The 19,626-nt window shown below is 36.5% G+C and overlaps 1 protein-coding gene across 1 annotated transcript in view; it reads right to left on the bottom strand.

The window, feature by feature from the left end:
• mppe1 (metallophosphoesterase 1) overlaps positions 1–19,626 on the bottom strand; it is a gene marked incomplete at its 5' end in the record, with an annotated part of 136,974 nt that overhangs the window by 81,715 nt on the left and 35,633 nt on the right. Inside the window, one exon of the mRNA XM_042754073.1 lies at positions 3,223–3,331. Coding sequence (XP_042610007.1) covers positions 3,223–3,331 — 109 coding nt within the window. The remainder of the gene's footprint in view (positions 1–3,222; positions 3,332–19,626) is intronic.

The following is a 19,626-nucleotide window of genomic DNA, read 5'->3' as shown; positions in this document are numbered from 1 at the left end:
CTATGTTTGAGTGCACTGCATGCGCATAATTACTAACAAGTACATCTTATTGAACATAATTTGAATGCCTTCGGCAGAATTCAAATGAACCATACTCCGTCCGTATATATTTATATATATATATATATATAAAAAAAAAAAAAAAAAAGAAAAAAAAAAAAAAAACACACATATACAGTGCCCAGTGCCTTATATATATATATATATAATATATATATATATATATATATATACATACATATCACACACACACACACGCACACACACACACACACACACAGAGACACACACGTGCTGGTCATATAATTAGAATATCATCAAAAAGTTGATTTATTTCACTAATTCCATTCAAAAAGTGAAACTTGTATATTATATTCATTCACTACACACAGACTGATATATTTCAAATGTTTATTTCTTTTAATTTTGATGATTATAACTGACAACTAAGGAAAATCCCAAATTCAGTATCTCAGAAAATTAGAATATTGTGAAAAGGTTCAATATTGAAGACACCTGGTGCCACACTCTAATCAGCTAATTAACTCAAAACACCTGCAAAGGCCTTTAAATGGTCTCTCAGTCTAGTTCTGTAGGCTACACAAACATGTGTGAAAAATGCTGACTTGACAGTTGTCCAAAAGACGACCACTGACACCTTGCACAAGGAGGGCAAGACACAAAAGGTCATTGCAAAAGAGGCTGGCTGTTCACAAAGCTCTGTGTCCAAGCACATTAATAGAGAGGCGAAGGGAAGGAAAAGATGTGGTAGGAAAAAAGTGTACAAGCAATAGGGATAACCGCATCCTGGAGAGAATTATGAAACAAAACCCATTCGAAAATGTGGGGGAGATTCACAAAGAGTGAACTGCAGCTGGAGTCAGTGCTTCAAGATACACTACGCACAGACGTATGCAAGACATGGGCATGTTGCATTCCTTGTGTCAAGCCACTCTTGTACAACAGATAGCATCAGAAGCGTCTCGCTTCAAAAAGGACTGGACTGCTGCTGAGTGGTCCAAAGTTATGTTTTCTGATGAAGGTAAATTTTGCATTTCCTTTGGAAATCAGATTCCCAGAGTCTGGAGGAAGAGAGGAGAGGCACACAATCCACGTTGCTTGAGGTCCAGTGTAAAGTTTCCACAGTCAGTGATGGTTTGGGGTGTCATGTTATCTGCTGGTGTTGGTCCACTGTATTTTCTGAGGTCCAAGGTCAACGCAGCCATATACCAGGAAGTTTTAGAGCACTTCATGCTTCCTGCTGCTGACCAACTTTATGGAGATGCAGATTTCATTTTACAACAGGACTTGGCACCTGCAAACAGTGCCAAAGCTACCAGTACCAGGTTTAAGGACCATAGTATCCCTGTTTTTAATTGGCAGGCAAACTCGCCTGACCTTAACCCCATAGAAAATCTATGGGGTATTGTGAAGAGGAAGATGCTATATGCCAGACCCAAGAATGCAGAAGAGCTGAAGGCCACTATCAGAGCAACCTGGGTTCTCATAACACCTGAACAGTGCCACAGACTGATCAACTCCATGCCACACCCCATTGCTGCAGTAATTCAGGCAAAAGGAGCCCCAACTAAGTATTGAGTGCTGCTCATACTTTTCATGTTCATACTTTTCAGTTGGCCAAGATTTCTAAAAATCCTTTCTTTGTATTGGTCTTAAGTAATATTCTATATTTTACTGAGATAATGAATTTAGGATTTTCCTTAGTTGTCATTTATAATCATCAAAATTAAAAGAAATAAACATTTAAAATATATCAGTCTGTGTGTAATGAATGAATATAATATACAAGTTTTACTTTTTGAATGGAATTAGTGAAATAAATCAACTTTTTAATAATATTCTAATTATATGACCAGCACCTGTGTATACTTTATATATATATATATATAATTTTTTTTTTTTTTTATTTTTTTTTTCCTTAAATTGTATGAAAGGAAAGTAAAGAAGGTTCCCTTTAAAATTGCTGAAGTTGTCAATTAATGAAGGTTTTTTTTTTTTTACATCGTGTACACTTTGTTGATTATAATGAGAGAACTTGAGTTTAAACGTGAGGATGTTTTATTAATCCGTCCATTCTTTTCAGTTTCAATGCTTTAGCTAAATCGTGGCCAGATTTAATTTATAATTTCTTGTTTTAGTTAGGCCTAAATGATGGGATTGAAATTATTGTGCCTCATGTTTTACTAAAATAAAGGAAAGAATTCATAAAACAGGCAACAATTTCTTAATGAGTGTATACAGATATCTTTTCCCCAAGCAGTTATCTATCAAAATAAAGGACAGGTAACGAATAAAGTACGTGCGTTACAAAAATGCATGTTGTTTTATTAAAGGAATTTTAATTAAAAATGTACTTGTGACACATATTAAGTAATGTGAGAATATTGACATTTTTCATATAAATCCATGTATATAGCGTAGCCTACTAAAATAGTAAACCACCATTGTGCAAAGTAAACCACCATTTCTTTAGGATAATATAACATATTCAATATAACATATTCATATTATATAAATAATACTGCAAACCTGTTAAATGTTTCAAATCTAAAATATGGTGTAATACTGTGTAGCTTAGAGTAAATATACAGGCTCATAGGCTTGACATTTATCCTGCTTGAATTATTTCTAAGAAACGCACATAACAAGTAGGGTACTAAATTTTAATCTGTGAATATTAAATATTTGAACTACAGTGTTTTTGTTTTATTTTCCCCGACTGCAGTCGTCAAATGTAACACATTGGCAAGGCAAAGCTGACGACTATTTGCGAAAATGCTCTTTGATGCGTTTGTTTGGTAACTTGTGGTTAAAGTGCCACTCAGTGATCAAAAGCTGCAAATGCACTTTGTAGACACAAAGTTCTGATCTCTCTTTATTCCAAAGCCAGTCCAATGACAGATTTCCCCTTTTAAACCTCGTCACCAAATTTGTAGTGATGTCATAATCAAATAAAAGAAAAACACCGTTGGTAGCTACTTTGAAAGTAACATTTTAATGGACAGTGTTCTGCTTGTCCATCACTCATCTCAATCACCTCATCTCGTCGCTTCTCGTACATTCTTGTACATTCTTGTGAGAACTCCTACAACTATACTACAACATCAAAACATCTAAAAATCAGCAGGTTATAGTAAAAAAAAGAAAAAATCCAGTAATTACAATTACTGATGAAACAATTATATCTTTATTATTTATTACCTGAATGGAGCAGTTAAGAGCATGTGAGAGTTTGTGTAACTCCTTTTCCACACGTTGGCAGATGGGGCAGTGATCGCCATGTAATGCAACACTATTCACCAGCAAAAAACTGTGAAAATAGACAAAAATAAATAAATAAATAATAATAATAATAATAATACAGGGAACCAATTAGCTATGTTTGTTTACTTTCTTTTTTGAGCAAGTTTATAAATCTTCACAAAACAATGACAAAATATGGAAATGCTTAATACATTAAAGGTCCCATATTGTCAAAACTGAAATTTCCTGGCTTTTTTCACAATAACTAAGGACTAGAGGCTATTTAACTACCATATAAGTTTCAAAACAGTCAGTCCACAGTAAAATGCACACAGCCTGCATAAATTAGCTGTGATTTTTCACAAATGGTTGTGACTTCCATAAAAAGTTGACATCAGAACTACTAAGTCACGGCCTTCAGTCACCACCCACCATTCCACTCTTCTTTTGCCAAACCCCCAGACAACATCACGTCCGTAACAGTGCTGAGCAACAACAACATGGAAGCATGTCGAAAAGGTTAACTTTAACCACAAAACCAGATCGGCCGACCTGTAACGTTACACTCTCACTCAAAGGATGGACGATCTGACAGGATTGTTACTGTGAAGTGGATCACATCTAACGTGTATAGTAACTCGTCTATCTAGTCATGATGAATATGTATATACATTTCAATTTCAGCAGGCAAATATTTTTACAGCTACATTATTCTTCCAGCCACAATTAATCACAACAATGTACACTCACCTAAAGGATTATTAGGAACACCTGTTCAATTTCTCATTAATGCAATTATCTAATTAACCAATCACATGGCAGTTGCTTCAATGCATTTAGGGGTGTGGTCCTGGTCAAGACAATCTCCTGAACTCCAAACTGAATGTCAAAATGGGAAAGAAAGGTGATTTAAGCAATTTTGAGCGTGGCATAGTTGTTGGTGCCAGACGGGCCGGTCTGAGTATTTCACAAACTGCTCAGTTACTGGGATTTTCACGCACAACCATTTCTAGTGTTTACAAAGAATGGTGTGAAAAGGGAAAAACATCCAGTATGCGGCAGTCCTGTGGGTGAAAATGCCTTGTTGATGCTAGAGGTCAGAGGAGAATGGGCCGACTGATTCAAGCTGATAGAAGAGCAACTTTGACTGAAATAACCACTCGTTACAACCGAGGTATGCAGCAAAGCATTTGTGAAGCCCCAACACGCACAACCTTGAGGCGGATGGGCTACAACAGCAGAAGACCCCACCGGGTACCACTCATCTCCACTACAAATACGAAAAAGAGGCTACAATTTGCACGAGCTCACTGGACAGTTGAAGACTGGAAAAATGTTGCCTGGTCTGATGAGTCTCGATTTCTATTGAGACATTCAGATGGCAGAGTCAGAATTTGGCGTAAACAGAATGAGAACATGGATCCATCATGCCTTGTTACCACTGTGCAGGCTGGTGGTGGTGGTGTAATGGTGTTGGGGATGTTTTCTTGGCACACTTTAGGCCCCTTAGTGCCAATTGGGCATCGTTTAAATGCCACGGCCTACCTGAGCATTGTTTCTGACCATGTCCATCCCTTTATGACCACCATGTACCCATCCTCTGATGGCTATTTCCAGCAGGATAATGCACCATGTCACAAAGCTTGAATCATTTCAAATTGGTTTCTTGAACATGACAATGAGTTCACTGTACTAAAATGGCCCCCACAGTCACCAGATCGCAACCCAATAGAGCATCTTTGGGATGTTGTGGTGGAACGGGAGCTTCCTGCCCTGGATGTGCATCCCACAAATCTCCATCAACTGCAAGATGCTATCCTATCAATATGGGCCAACATTTCTAAAGAATGCTTTCAGCACCTTGTTGAATCAATGCCACGTAGAATTAAGGCAGTTCTGAAGGTGAAAGGGGGTCAAACACAGTATTAGTGTGGTGTTCCTAATAATCCTTTAGGTGAGTGTATATACAATTACAAATGATTATATATAAATCATCAGTTTGTTGTTTTACACACATGCACACAGACATTATTTCATACACAACATAGTCATTAGATGCAATAAACATATGGCAAGAAATCTGTAGACGCGTCCATAACAACAAAAGACAATACTTTATTGAACCTTTTCTGATAATAAGTTTGCACTGCAAACGCAAGCATTTTTGATGTTTGTTTCTGTCCAGTCTTGTTTTATCGCGTTTAACCACAGCTGTCATCGTTTTTGTTTTTTTTGTTTTTTGTCTGGCAGTGGCAGCAGATATGCGATCAAATTTGATCGATTCTAATTTGAGGCTGTATTACGTCAATTCTGGCACCCAAGATCACAACAAGATTATATTTTAAGCTCCATATGTACCCAAATCTGCGCTGGTTTGAATGTGCTGCCTCCAGCTAGTGCTGTGACGTCGACTGACCCTAGTTCCTGCATGTACTATCAAGCCTCTGCAACTGACCAAAAAAACACCACCGACACTTCACCAAAATAACCAAACAAACAGCTCACGTTACTCCTCTCCTCATCAGGTTACACAGGCTACCAGTAGCCGCTCGCATCAAATTCAAGGTGCTGATGCTTGCCTACAAGACCAACATACCTAAGCTCATTAGTTCAATCTTATGCGCCGCCCTCCAGATGTTTGCGCTCTGCAAGTGAACAACGCCTTGTGGTACCATCCCAAAGAGGTTCAAAATCACTCTCAAGGACCTTTTCCTGGACTGCATCCAGCTGGTGGAATGACCTCCCGATCTCAATTCGAACAGCTGAGTCTTTACTCATTTTCAAAAAACATCTAAAGACTCATCTTTTTCGCCTGCACTTAACCAACTAATACTAGTACTTACCTTTTATTTTCTTGTCTATCATATTCTTTAAAAAAAAAAAAAAATACTGCCTATGTGTTCTGTACTAGACTAACTGAGACTTGTCATAGCACTTGTATACCGTTGTTGTTCTCTTGTTGATCTGATTGCTTCTATTGTTCTCATTTGTAAGTCGCTTTGGATAAAAGCGTCTGCTAAATGATTAAATGTAAATGTAGTTACCTGTGATTGGCCTGGCCGTGCGTCACTCAGAAAACAACAGGCCAAACAGGCCTGTTCTCAGCAGAGCTCCTGAGAAAGGAGCTGTAAAAATATATTGAAATGGTTTTTGGTACCTATACCGCAAATATAAATTCTTAAGGACATCAAATCCTAAAATAAAGCTCCAGAAAGGTGTAAAATATGTGACCTTTAGGAAATCATAGTATCATGGCTGAAGCTTTGCGGGATGCAGTTGTGCTCAATTGAACAAAGAGTCCTTGTGGTGTGCGCAACTGAGGATGACCTTTCCGTTTTAGAAACAATTACAAATATTTACAGTTAAAGTCAAAAGTTTACATACACCTTGCAGAATCTGCAAAATGTTAATTATTTTACCAAAATAAGAGGGATCATACAAAATGCATGTCATTGTTTATTTAGTCCTGACCTGAATAAGATATTTCACATAAAAGATGGATTACACTTTATTTTGAAAGTACACTTTAGACATTCTAATAACTACAAGTAACTATGCAACGGCATGCCAACTAATTCTCATTCATTTGCAACTTCATGTCTACTAACTCTCGGAGTAGACTGTTAGGTTAGATTTATGGTTAGTAGAATAAGTTGACATATACTTGCAAAGTTTCTCATAGCCAGTATGTTGTACGTTGTGGACCCATCAAAATAAAGTGTTTGAAGATATTAAGCAAACAGTCTACTAATACTCTAATAACTGCTAGCTGACATGTAGTTCCAGAGTTACTTACTGTTAGTAGAATGTCTAAAGTGGGCTATCAAAATAAAGTGTTACCAAAAGATGTTTAAAAACTTGATGTGTAAAAAACACAAGAATTATCTGCCTGATGACACGGTTATTTTTTTATTGCGAAGTGAGATGAATGAAGAGCGTGTCTGGAGAAGGGAAGTTTCATTTATCAAGTTAGTCAGCTCTTTCATATGGACAGTGTCTGATGAGTATTACATACAATATAATATGTTTTTGTTTTTATCGCAGGAGAGATGAGGTGCTTCTGAGAGAGAGACAACGAAACTGGCGAAAGAGAGCACATCTGCCAAAGAGACAAAAAATTTTGTTCTTAATGTAGGCCTATAGCCAATGCTGCTTTTAAGTAGTTTTAATTATACGCAGCAACGCTGCAGTCGTTTTGGCAATACAAATGTAAAAATATATTGCGACATTAAAAATATATTGAGACACCATTTTGCAGACTTTCTGTGATTTGCAATGCACAAACCAGAAGCAACAATATCTGCAGAATGGAGAAGGGTTAGCCATTCTCAAAACATAAAATATCAATTTTAAATAATTTTTTGTTTTTGTGTTTCACAGGAAAAATCTATGTTAAGGCATCTCTACATTACGGACCATTCTGAAAGCAGAATTTATGGAAACATGTATAAAATGCTTTAAAAACTTGGTCCCACTTTATATTAAGTGGCCTTAACTACTATGTACTTGCATCAAAAAATAAGTACAATGTATTTATTGTGTTCATACTGTATTGCAAAACACTTTTGCTGCTATTGAAGTGGAATATGGGTAAGGTTAGGGACAGGTTTGGTGGTATGGGTAGGTTTAAGGGTGGGTTAAGGTGTAAGAGATGGGTCAACAGTGTAATTATAAATGTAATTACAGAAATAAATTACAGATGTAATTACACAAAGGTATTTTTAAAATATAAGTACAATGTAAAACATGCATGTACACAATAAGTACATTGTACCAAATGATTAATTAAAATGTAAGTACATAGTAGTTAAGGCCACTTAATATAAAGTGGGACCAAAAACTTTAACAGAGATGTCTAGAGGGTATTTTACGGAAGCCCTGAATCGCATGGTGGAGAAAAAAAAAAAGGAAACTTATCTCGTTATTTCGACATAAGTCGTTATTTCGCTATTATTTCGACTTAAGTCAATATTTCGACATAATAACTCGTTATTTCGACTTAAGTCGTTATTTCGACATAATAACTCGTTATTTCTACTTAAGTCGTTATTTTGACTTAAGTCGTTATTTCGACATAAGTCTCATTATGTTAAGGCTTGTGTTAAGTTCCGTATGAGCCACTAGAGGGCAGAATGCTTCCGTACTTAAGCACTTTTACAAGTTGGTGCTCCAACTTAAGCACTTTTACAAGTTGGTGCTCCAATTTTCTCAGAGGTTTTGTGCTAATGTGCCAGTATTGCTCTTTCATCCACTTTTTTATATATCTGTTGATTTGCTTTATCTGTTAACTTTAAACAATCATATTATCGCCTATTATTTTTTTTCTTCAATATTTTGCTTCATGTGCTTGACCTTTATTGTACCGATCAGAAAATTCTATTTTAATCAACTTGGCTTGCACTGTGTTAGCCTACGACTACTACAGGTTCCACTACTGTGGCTATTATTATTATTATTTTATCTGTTATTGTTGTTGCTGTCCATGATAAGAGCAGACGATTTGGCAAAACGAGTGTGGTCATACGAATTCGTACGAATAAACCACCTCGTAAAATATGTATGAATTGCCGTGAGATCGGGTTGTTAATCCTGCAGATTATTTGCTAGCGGTGCTTACAAGATAAAATGATAGCTAATAATAATAAAAATAAATAAAATAATCTTATATTTTCACGGCTGCTGCATGTTACTGACAAAACAGAAATGACTTTATTCATAACCAGGGCCGGATTAAGACCAAATTGGGTCTGATGCTGCAGCCCAAAAAGGGCCTATTTTTTCTCTTATTTTTTTTGTGCGTTCGACACTCAACATGCACACGCACTCAGACCGACCAAGAAGTGACGCAACCAGCCAGCCTTTATTAAACATGAATAATAATAACGACTTATTATTGTAACAACTCGAGATTAACATCAAGCTATGTAATATCAACATTAAAAAGCAATTGTCTGAAAAATGAAACAATCTGAGCCAGATAAACTTATCCTAAGCATATAACTCTTACTACTGCGCTAGCTGCCTACAGCCTATTGCAAGAGCGTATTTCAGTGAAGTCAAGGCTGCGCAGCAGCTCATGCTCAATGCTCATAAGCTTAACCTTTCCTGCCCCATTGAAGACCGCAGCTCTCCTTTGACTATTCCCAACTTTGAAAAGCTCCGCTCGCCGGAGGCATTGGACACCATCGTGCACAGATAGATGCGCAACCCAATTTCGACGTTTGGAAATGTCTGAGAAAAATTCAACGATGACAAAAGCTTGTAAAAGCTCTGCTGATTCGTTCACAGTCACCGGTTTCTGAGTGCGCATAAATGCAGCAAACTGAATCAGCTAATTTTGACCGATTAATAATCAATTAAACGGTTTAAAAAGGTTTACTGAATGGTTAAAATACACTACGCGCATAAAAAAAGATTATTATTTAATTCAGAAATAGACCTAATGCAGACACAAATATTAACAAATATTAGGCTAATAAACACTGTAAACTAGGCTATTTAGTTCCCCTCACTCCACAACAAATCCTTTCAATTAACAGTATTTAGAAAAGAACAAGAATTAAAAATATAAGAAGCTATAGCAATATTAACGACAAGCCAAAAACGAATTAATTTAGGCTAAAACAAAACTGAAACCACAAAATCATATGTTTCCGTATATGCGATGTATTTGAATGTCAAATTATTATTTATAATGTACTTCACTCACGTTCCAATATCCACGTAAAACTAAATGTTTTGCATAGGCCCAACATCACGATTCACGGCTGTATGGTGATAACACTTAATGGAACAGATTTTAATATTTAAACTGAGTAGTATGTGTGTGTGTGTGTGTGTGTGTGTGTGTGTGTGTGTGTGTTTTTCCTTCATGTAAGACTGACTGTATTTTATTATGATAAACAGGCTGCATTGTCAACTGTATGTGTGCATGGTGCACGGCTGCAATCACTTGATTTTTTAGGACTCCTTTTAGTCATAAATATAATCCGAATTGTAAAAGGTATGCCTTTATTTGTGTACATTCACAATAAAAACAAATCTCTGTGATTTTGTAAAATAAGCCTAAAGAAAAATAGGAAGTCGCTTTCTGCCGACTTCATTTCGCGCAGCACAAAAATGAACCGAAACTCAGGTACTCTTTGCACAGTTTTTCTTTCATTTTCTTAATTTATGATTTAGTAAAAAATATTTCTGGTGTAGGCCTATTTATTCGTTATATTTATATAGGCCTATATATAGCCAAACTTTATGTTTTTCTGTTAGTATTTTTTATGGGTCACAGACACCTTTCTAATTTAATTCAATTCTAATTTAAGATAATCTTGTTGGTTAATGGTTAATAATCGGTTGGTTAGGGAAAAAAATAATGAAATTAAAATCCCTAGTTACGTCAATAACATCACGGTGCAAAACAATATAGAATAATAGCAACTGTATAATAAGTAATGCTGTTTGTGCATCCGAAAGTCGGACTCCAAATTTCATTATAAGAATTATTTTGAGGTTAATATAGCAAAGGAAAACTGTTCAGCTTCCGGAAAATTCTCGTCCATTTTCATCTGGGTCTGGGCCTAATGCTGCAGCATCAATAGCACCCACCTTAATCCGGCCTTGTTCATAACCAATACAACTCCATTTGAATTTTTCTTTAGCCTGTGATCAACAACATGGAATAAAATATGATACTACAAATTTTTAGCCTTCTCATTTTTTTTTTTTTTTTACATCATAACACAGTTTCATGGGAAAAAACCCAACACCACATAAATAGGCTATATTTATAATAATATTTATAATAAAATACTATAAAAACTATTTAAATTATAGGCTATAGCCTACTTTGGAATTATGAACTGAATTCACAAATTCCGTGGTTGACCGTATGAACAGAGTGATGGTGTGACAACATTACAGATAATGAGTTCACACGGGAAAAACCTCTCGTTTGTTTCATATGAATTACATAGGCCTAAACATAAAATTAATATTATTATTTTTCTATTTAAATTGTTTATTTTAAAAGTAGACATGTCCCTTTTATAGACATGGTTGGTCTGTGATGCATGAGCCTGGTTAATTTCTGACGTTTTAGAAAGAAGTTCATGTAGACCGAGATGGCAGAAAGCACATCCTGTTAAGTTTTGTAACGTTTTCATGTTGTTGAGGGTGTCTTCCGACCAAAACTGACGGAGCTGAAGCTCTTTTCCTCTGTTATCGGGATGGAGAGTGTGGATCGGGATCCGGCGATCGGAGAAGTGCAGCAGACTCTACAAGATATAGCCTAGCTACTGCTGCTGTTGCTGTAATAGCAAAGGAAAACATGTTACCTTTGAGGTTTTTCTTAAACAGGCATAGAATAAAATTAGTAGGCTAAAAATCAGTAGACTAGCCTATCATATTTCATGTCGTTGTAGATCACATGTGACACATACAGTAAAATTAAAATGTCAGTAAATAAATTAATTTCCGTTTTGGCAATAACATGCAGCAGTCGTGAAAACAATATATAGGCCTATACAGAGAGAGAGAGAGAGAGAGAGAGAGTCTCTCTCTCTCTCTCTCTCTATATATATATATATAGCTATATTACATTTTGTTTTAATTTATTTATTTATTTATTTAATCTTGCAAGCACCGCAAGCAAAGAATCCGCGGGATTAATCAACTCGGCTCGTCTGCCGCTTATCTCCTGTTGAAAATGAACTGAGCTCGCGGTTGCCGCTTGTCGGTGCAGTAGCTACAGAAGGGATGAAAGGGGCGTTTCACCGCCGCCCACACATTCAAACAAAGGCCCCATTTACACTGCATGGTTCAAGTGACCCAATTCCGATTTTTTTCCTCTCATGTGACTAAGATCGGATATGACCGGTGAACGTGTAAGCAGGAAAAAACCGCATGGATTCCGATTTTCTCAGATCGGATTCAGGCCTCATTCATATGTGGTAATAAATCGGATATGAATCGGATACGTGCATTTGCGTGTGCCATGTAAGGAGACAAATCGGATATTCCCCAGTAAATGCGAGTCGTACGTCATTAAAAAAGTGACGTCAACTCAGGTGAACACCACCAACTGAGATCACATGACTTATTATAGGCGCGATGGAGGACGAAGGATACACACAGTGGAGAAATGCAGAGGTTTCATGTCTTTTAAGTCTTTGGGGCGAAGAGACAGTGCAGGCAAAAATGCAGGGTTGTTACAGAAATAAATCTGTGTTTGAAGACATTTCACGAGATATGGGGAGGCATGGTTTAAGTGCTTTTTTATCCGCCGTACGAGACCAATGTTTTGCTGATTTTTTTGTTGACTTTTCAAAATATTGTGGAAAGCAAAACATATAATTTTATTTGCATCTGCATCCATTGTATTTCGTGCTGTTTTACTTCCTTTTCCATGTCAGAACGTCTTTGTTTGGTAGTTTCAGCAGTGTATAGTGTAAGTGCAAAAATCGGATACGGGTCACTTTTAAAAGATGATGTAAGTGGGTCGTCAAAAAAATCAGATATAGTCAGAAAATCGGATTTGGGCATCAAGACCTGCAGTGTAAATGCAGCCAAATATTAAAGCATAATCTATTTTTTTACCCAAAATCAAAAATACAAAAAATCCAGCTAAAATTTAGTTTTCCGTTTCTTAAACAGAACGGAAAAACGAAAATCAAACCGTTTCTCATTTCTCTTTATTTCTTTTTAAGTAGAAAATCAAATGACCAAAAGATACACAGACCTGAAATCTACTTGATTAAAGCATGTTCACAACCGAAACATAATTAATTGAGTTGTACGTACATGTTTCATTTTTGTAAATTCAAAGACCTGCCATGTTCATTTTTTTTTTCAGTGTAGGTTTCATAATAGTCTACTCTTATCACGGACAGCAACAACAATAACAGATAAAATAATAATAGCCACAGTAGTGGAACCTGTAGTAGTCGCAGGCTAACACAGTGCAAGCCAAGTTGATTAAAACAGAATTTCTAATCAGGACAATAAAGGTCAAGCACATGAAGCAAAATATTGAAGAAAAAATAATAGGCGATAATATGATTGTTTAAAGTTAACACCTAAAGCAACTCAAACAGATAAAAAGGTGGATGAAAAGCAATACTGGCAATTAGCACAAACCTCTAGTGGCTCATACTGAACTGGCAATTAGCACAAAACCGCTGAGAAATTGGAGCACCAATTTGTAAAAGTGCTTAAGGTCAAAATAACTACAATGCGTTCTTTGATTCACGGTCTTATTCTGCCCTCTAGTGGCTCATACTGAACTTAACACAAGCCTTAACATAATGAGACTTATGTCGAAATAACGACTTAAGTCGAAATAAGTTATTATGTCGAAATAACGACTTAAGTTGAAATAACGAGATATTATGTCGAAATAACGTCTTAAGTCGAAATAACGAGATAAGTTTCCTTTTTTTTTTCTCCACCATGCGGTTCAGGGCTTCCGTAGTATTTAATAAGTCTGCCCCCCCACATAAGATTTTTCTAGTTACTAGTAGTCATTCATTTAAGTCATTATTCAACTAATCGCATGTTTATATTAAATTAACACAGTCTAATCCATAAATATAGCTGCAAGCAGCGATGGCGGGCCCGAGCCGTCAGCGCAAACGCCACGCCGGTGGCATCAGGAAAACTGTGCCCAGCGGCACATACACAATAACCCTCTAGCACAGGGGTGTCCAACTCTGTTAATTGCGATCGACTGTCCTGTAAAGTTTAGCTCCAACCCTACTCAAACACACCTGAAGCAACTAATGAATGTCTTCAGGATTACTTGAAAATTAAAGGTAGGTGTAACTGATTAGAGTTGGAGCTGAACTTTGCAGGACAGTCGATCACCAGGAACAGGATTGGACACACTTAATTTAGCAGTTTGGAATTAAGGCATACAGCAATGAAAGCGTTAATCCGAACCATCAAGAGACACACACACAACACAACATATAAAACTTAAGTAACACTTCCAATAAGGTTTCAGTTATTAACATTAATTATATTAAATTACATTAACAACAATTGTATGGCATTTATTAATGTGAGTCTCTCTCTATCTGTCTTTCTCTCACACACAAACAAAAACACACACAAACACACACACACACAAAGAACAATATATATATATATATATATATATTATTCTAAAATTATTCTAACACTTTTCAATAAGGATTTAGTTTTTAACATTATATAAGTCAACATGTACATCATTTATATAGCATTTATGAATCTTAGTTAATATTATGTTCAAAATGGATTACTACATTATTAATTAAAATTTATAGTTAATGTACATCAGTTACTGTACCATGAATTAACATATTATTTTTTTTACTAACACAAATGCAGTAAAAATATGTTGTTAATACTTAGCTTGTACTAATGTTAAAGACTATATTATTTAACTATATCATTTAACACACACACATATATGTTAATTAAAGCTTAGTTAAAAAATATTTAAATACATTGTTTACTAATACATTTTTTATTTACAGTTTTATTTGAAGATAGTTTATGTACTGTGAAATAACATTAACATTAATATTTTTAATGATAGGATTAACTAACTAATAAAAGATTAATAAATGATCTGAAAAATAGATTGTTCATTGTTAGTTCATGTTAGTTAATGCATGTACTAATGTAAACTAAAGAGAGCTTATTATAAAATGTTGCCAACACTTTTCATGATCTATAACCATTTTTAAAAATCCTTTTAATGATCTATAAACATTTGTGAAATGATTATATAAAACTATATTAGCCGTCAAATTCATTAGCTTTTTAAAATACATATTACTTTTCTTTGAAAGATTTTTATAAATGATTGAATGCTCTATACACGTTTCTACAACAATTATTTAAAAGTAATCCTATAGCTCCATCTAGTGGTGGTCATGATTGGTATTACACACTGCACGTTTGGTGTTGCTATCTGAACCAGTCAGAATGAAGGGCGCCTAAATGGAGCGCGAGAGAACAGAACATATGCCTCCGTAAATCCAGGTTCACACGCTGTCTGTTAATGCGTATTTTTTCAGAGCCCATGTTAATGGATCAGAGCGTTCACACTGCACACAGTAAAGGATGTGAACAAAAAAGGTTAGAAATAGAAAGGTGCGAAAAGAATGAATATCTAGCTCATGAGCATAGAGAGAGTTGTGAGTTCGCAGGACACATTTTGAGCAGATGAGACGCGTTTTAAGTGCGCGCGCTCTCTCCGAGCGAGAAGCAGCATGTATATGAGCACGCGTGTCTGTTTTTTGTGACAAAGAAAAGGAAATCTGTGTGCCAACGGATAGATTCGCGCTCGCGCATTATTTTAATGTGCTTTCGCGTTACAATAACTCGCTCTCGCTGCTGCTTCTGCACCGCATACACATACTGTATACGCACTGCAGACGGAGTACGTGTGAACCTATATAACTTATAAAAAAATCTATTTCAACACGAGGCACCACTACAATGAGCTCTATGACCAATGCATGACAAGAAAACATGCCTAATAATTCAGCACTCCTGAATATAAGGAGTTTTTCACTTCCAGTCTTCAAGGACAATTATATATCACTCATAAATGAATTAATACCAAATGTATAGTATTTATTAAGACTGATGTGATTTGGAATTAAATAAAATGTGCTTGGAAAAAAAAAATAAGAATATCAATGTGACTAATTATTATGCACTCAACGAAAAAGCATTTTTAATGATTTTATTGATTTATAAGCATTTGTAAAATATTTTTGCCTGCATTACAGCTAAGTCTACGTTTTGTTTTTATATCTTTTTATGTTGCAATTAACATAATTCTTAACCTAATTATTTAAAATCATGTTGTCTGTGCCCTACAAATTGTACTAGGTTTTTTTGTCCCTAAAACTGACAGAAAAGGATAAGGCCTAAGAGATTTCTTAAGCTGTAATGATAAAAAACAACAACAACACACAATTACTGATTGTTGAGAGATGTTAACTCTCTCCCTGTCTCTCTCTCTCTCTCTCTCTGTCAGCCAGCCCCCCCCTCCCCCTCCCTACCCTCACACAGAGAGAGTGGTCTTAGAGTGAGATCAGATGTCTGACAGTTTTTTAATTTTCTGTTATCCATACAGTGTTGTAAAGTCGTGAAACTATGCATATTTCCTCAGAATGACTTCTACTCTGTATGAAAAATGGTTTTGAAGTGTTTGCAAGCTGCAGTTTAAAAATACAAGACAAGTAATGTTTCCCTTTTTACTGTTATTTCAAAAAATCACCACGGCAAAACCGTTCAAGCTATCCAAAATTCATTCGCAATTTAGGTTCCTCAATGTTTTGTCATCATGTAGACAAAGTTTAGTGTGTATAGTGTAATTTTCCTCTGAGTAGTATGCATTAATTCACAGCAATATTTTTCCAAAAATCCACATTTAAACCAAAATAGCCGACTTCCTGTTGGTCGTAGATGATGACTGTAAATTAGAAAGTTGTCCGTCTTGATAAGAACAATATATGTACCAAGTTTGGTGTCTGTAGCTAAAACTAACCCCCCTTTCATGTGCTTTTTCCATTGTCTAGCTATCATTAATACTGATATGTGTTCTGAGTTTCATGTAATTCTGAGCATTTTATCTGCCTCAAAATCACCAGAATAAAATATTCAAGATTGACACGTTGCCACGGCAACACTATATTAGAATATCAATATCCCCACAACAGATTTACATCGGCCATGTATTGTCATTATTCTGATGAAGTTTGAAGCAAATCGAGTGAAAATAAGATGCTGAATTCAAAGCATTTTGAAAATGACACACTTCCTGCTGCCAGTTGGTGGTGCTATAACTTTGACTCCTAATAGTCACATATATGCGATCGGCATCATACATCGAACAATCAGATGAAGTTTGATCTAAATCAGGTGATGTATGTGGATGTTATTAGACATTTCCTGTTTCTCATTTTTTGCCCTAATTTCAACGCCTCGCCACGGACAAACTGTTCGAGATATCAAAAATCCCCTGGCAATTTTCATCCCCAATGTCTTGACATCGTGTTCACCGAGTTTCGTGGAGAATGGGTGGAAAACCTCAGAGGAGTATTTCAAATTCCAGAGCATGCTTTTTTTAAACAGCCCTGAATAGCTCACTTCCTGTTGGGCGGAGCCTATGACATAGAGCGCGAAAGTTGTTCGGCTCAATGAGATCTATAAGTGTACAGAGTTTCATATAAATACATGCAAGTATGTGTGAGCTATGGTTCAAGATTTCTGACTGTGTACCAGGGGGCGCCGTAGAGCCCCTGTGCCACGCCCGGGTCCCAGACTCTGCGGCGTCCTGATGGCCGCAGGTTCCAATGTGTGTGCCAATTTTCACAAGTTTTTGAGTATGTTAAGGCCTCCAAAAACCCCTGGAAGGTAAAAAAAAATAAAAAATAATAATAATTAAAGCTGCAAGCAGCGATGAACGGGCCCTCGCACCCGGGCTCACCGCCAGTGGGCAGCTTTAGTAAAACAGCAAACAGCGAGAAATATGCATTTAAAGTGGTAAATATAGGAGGAATATGACAAAGCCATTTATATATGCCAATCTTCCTGTTGCCAGCAGGTGGCGCTATGATTATAGTGGAATAATGACCTTCAGATGTGGTTCAGGCCAAGACTCTTTTCGAACATGTGAAGTTTGGGGAAGATCGGACATCTTATGCCTGAGTTACAGCAACTTCTATTCCCATGGCGAGACATCAAACTTTGTCACGGCGCCATGGCCACACCCTTTAATGGAAACCCAAGATGTTTACAATTTAACATCGCAAAGGCCTTTAGATTAGACTGACCAAAAAAAATTATAAAATGTCATAAAATTTCTAGGAGTAGTTTGTTACGGCATAAAGCATGTCACTTCCTGTTGCCAGCAGGTGGCGCTATAGCGATATCTGAATATTGGCATGTAGATATATTCAGGTCAGGAGTCTTCTCAAACATGTTAAGTTTGGGGCAGATTGGACATTGTATGTCTGAGTTATAGCAACTTTCTTCCTCATGGCGAAACATCAAAATTTGTAAGGCCGCCACAGACACGTCCTTAAACGAAACCTCAAGATCTTCGCAATTTTACATCGCAAAGGCCTTTAGATTACACTGACAAAGTTTGGTGTTGATCTGAATAAATCTCTAGGAGGAGTTCGTTAAAGTACAACCCCTGAAAATGGCAAAAACGACACAAATTTTGCAAAGAAAATTCAAAATAACTGACTTCCTGTTGGGATTCAAATTTTGTACCCAGAGACTTTTTTGTAGGTACTGGTGTGTTACATGTGTGTACCGATTGTTGTACATGTACGTGAAATGAAGCTCGAGGCGCACTTCGTTGAAAATGTATAGGTGGCGCTATCGAGGCATTTTGCCACACCCAATGGAATATTGGCCTTCAGATATGTTCAGGCCGGGACTCTTATCGAACATGTGAAGTTTGGGCAAGATCGGACATTATATGCCTGAGTTACAATAACTTTTATTCCCATGGCGAGACATCGAACTTTGTGACGGCGCCATGGACACGCCCTTTAACGAAAACTCAAGATCTTCACAATTTAACATCGCACAGGCCTTTAGAATTGAGTGACTGAAAAAAAAAAATGTATGTCATAAAATTTCTCGGGGTAGTTTGTTACAGTGTAAAATATGTCACTTCCTGTTGCCAGTAGGTGGCGCTATGACTATAACTGAATATGGGCATATCAATCTGTTCAGGTCAGGAGTCTTATCAAACATGTGAAGTTTGTGGCAGATTGGACATTGTATGTCTGAGTTATAGCAACTTCATTTTTCATGGCGAATCATCGAAATTCGTCAGGCCGCCACGGACACACCCTTCAACGAAAACTCAAGATCTTCGCAATTTAACATCGCAAAGGCCTTTAGTTTAGGCATACCAAATTTGGTGTTGATCTGAATAAATCTCTAGGAGGAGTTCGTTAAAATACAAGGCATGCAAATGACAAAAATGATGCAAAATTTGCTCATAAAATTAAAAATAACCGACTTCTTGTTGTTGGGTTTCGGATATTGCTCCAAGAGTCTTTTTTGTAGGTACTGATGCTTTACATATGTGTGCCAATTTTCGTGCATGTACGTGAAACACAGCTCGAGGGCTGTTGATTTGTTTTACGGGTAGGTGGCGCTGTCGAGCCATTTTGCCACACCCTCTTCTGAAACCTATATCAGACGTAAATTTTCAACAGGTCTGACGCGTGTGCAAAGTTTCAGGACTTTTCGAGCATGTTTAGGCCCTCAAAAATGCGATTCATTTTGGAGAAGAAGAAGAAGAAGAAGAAGAAGAAGAATAAACGAAGCAGATACAAGAGG

Source organism: Cyprinus carpio, unplaced genomic scaffold (genome assembly GCF_018340385.1).
Source record: "Cyprinus carpio isolate SPL01 unplaced genomic scaffold, ASM1834038v1 S000006449, whole genome shotgun sequence".
Taxonomy (NCBI): Eukaryota; Metazoa; Chordata; class Actinopteri; order Cypriniformes; family Cyprinidae; genus Cyprinus; species Cyprinus carpio.
Note: the sequence above shows the minus strand (reverse complement) of the source record. Positions and strands in the feature narration are given on the sequence as shown.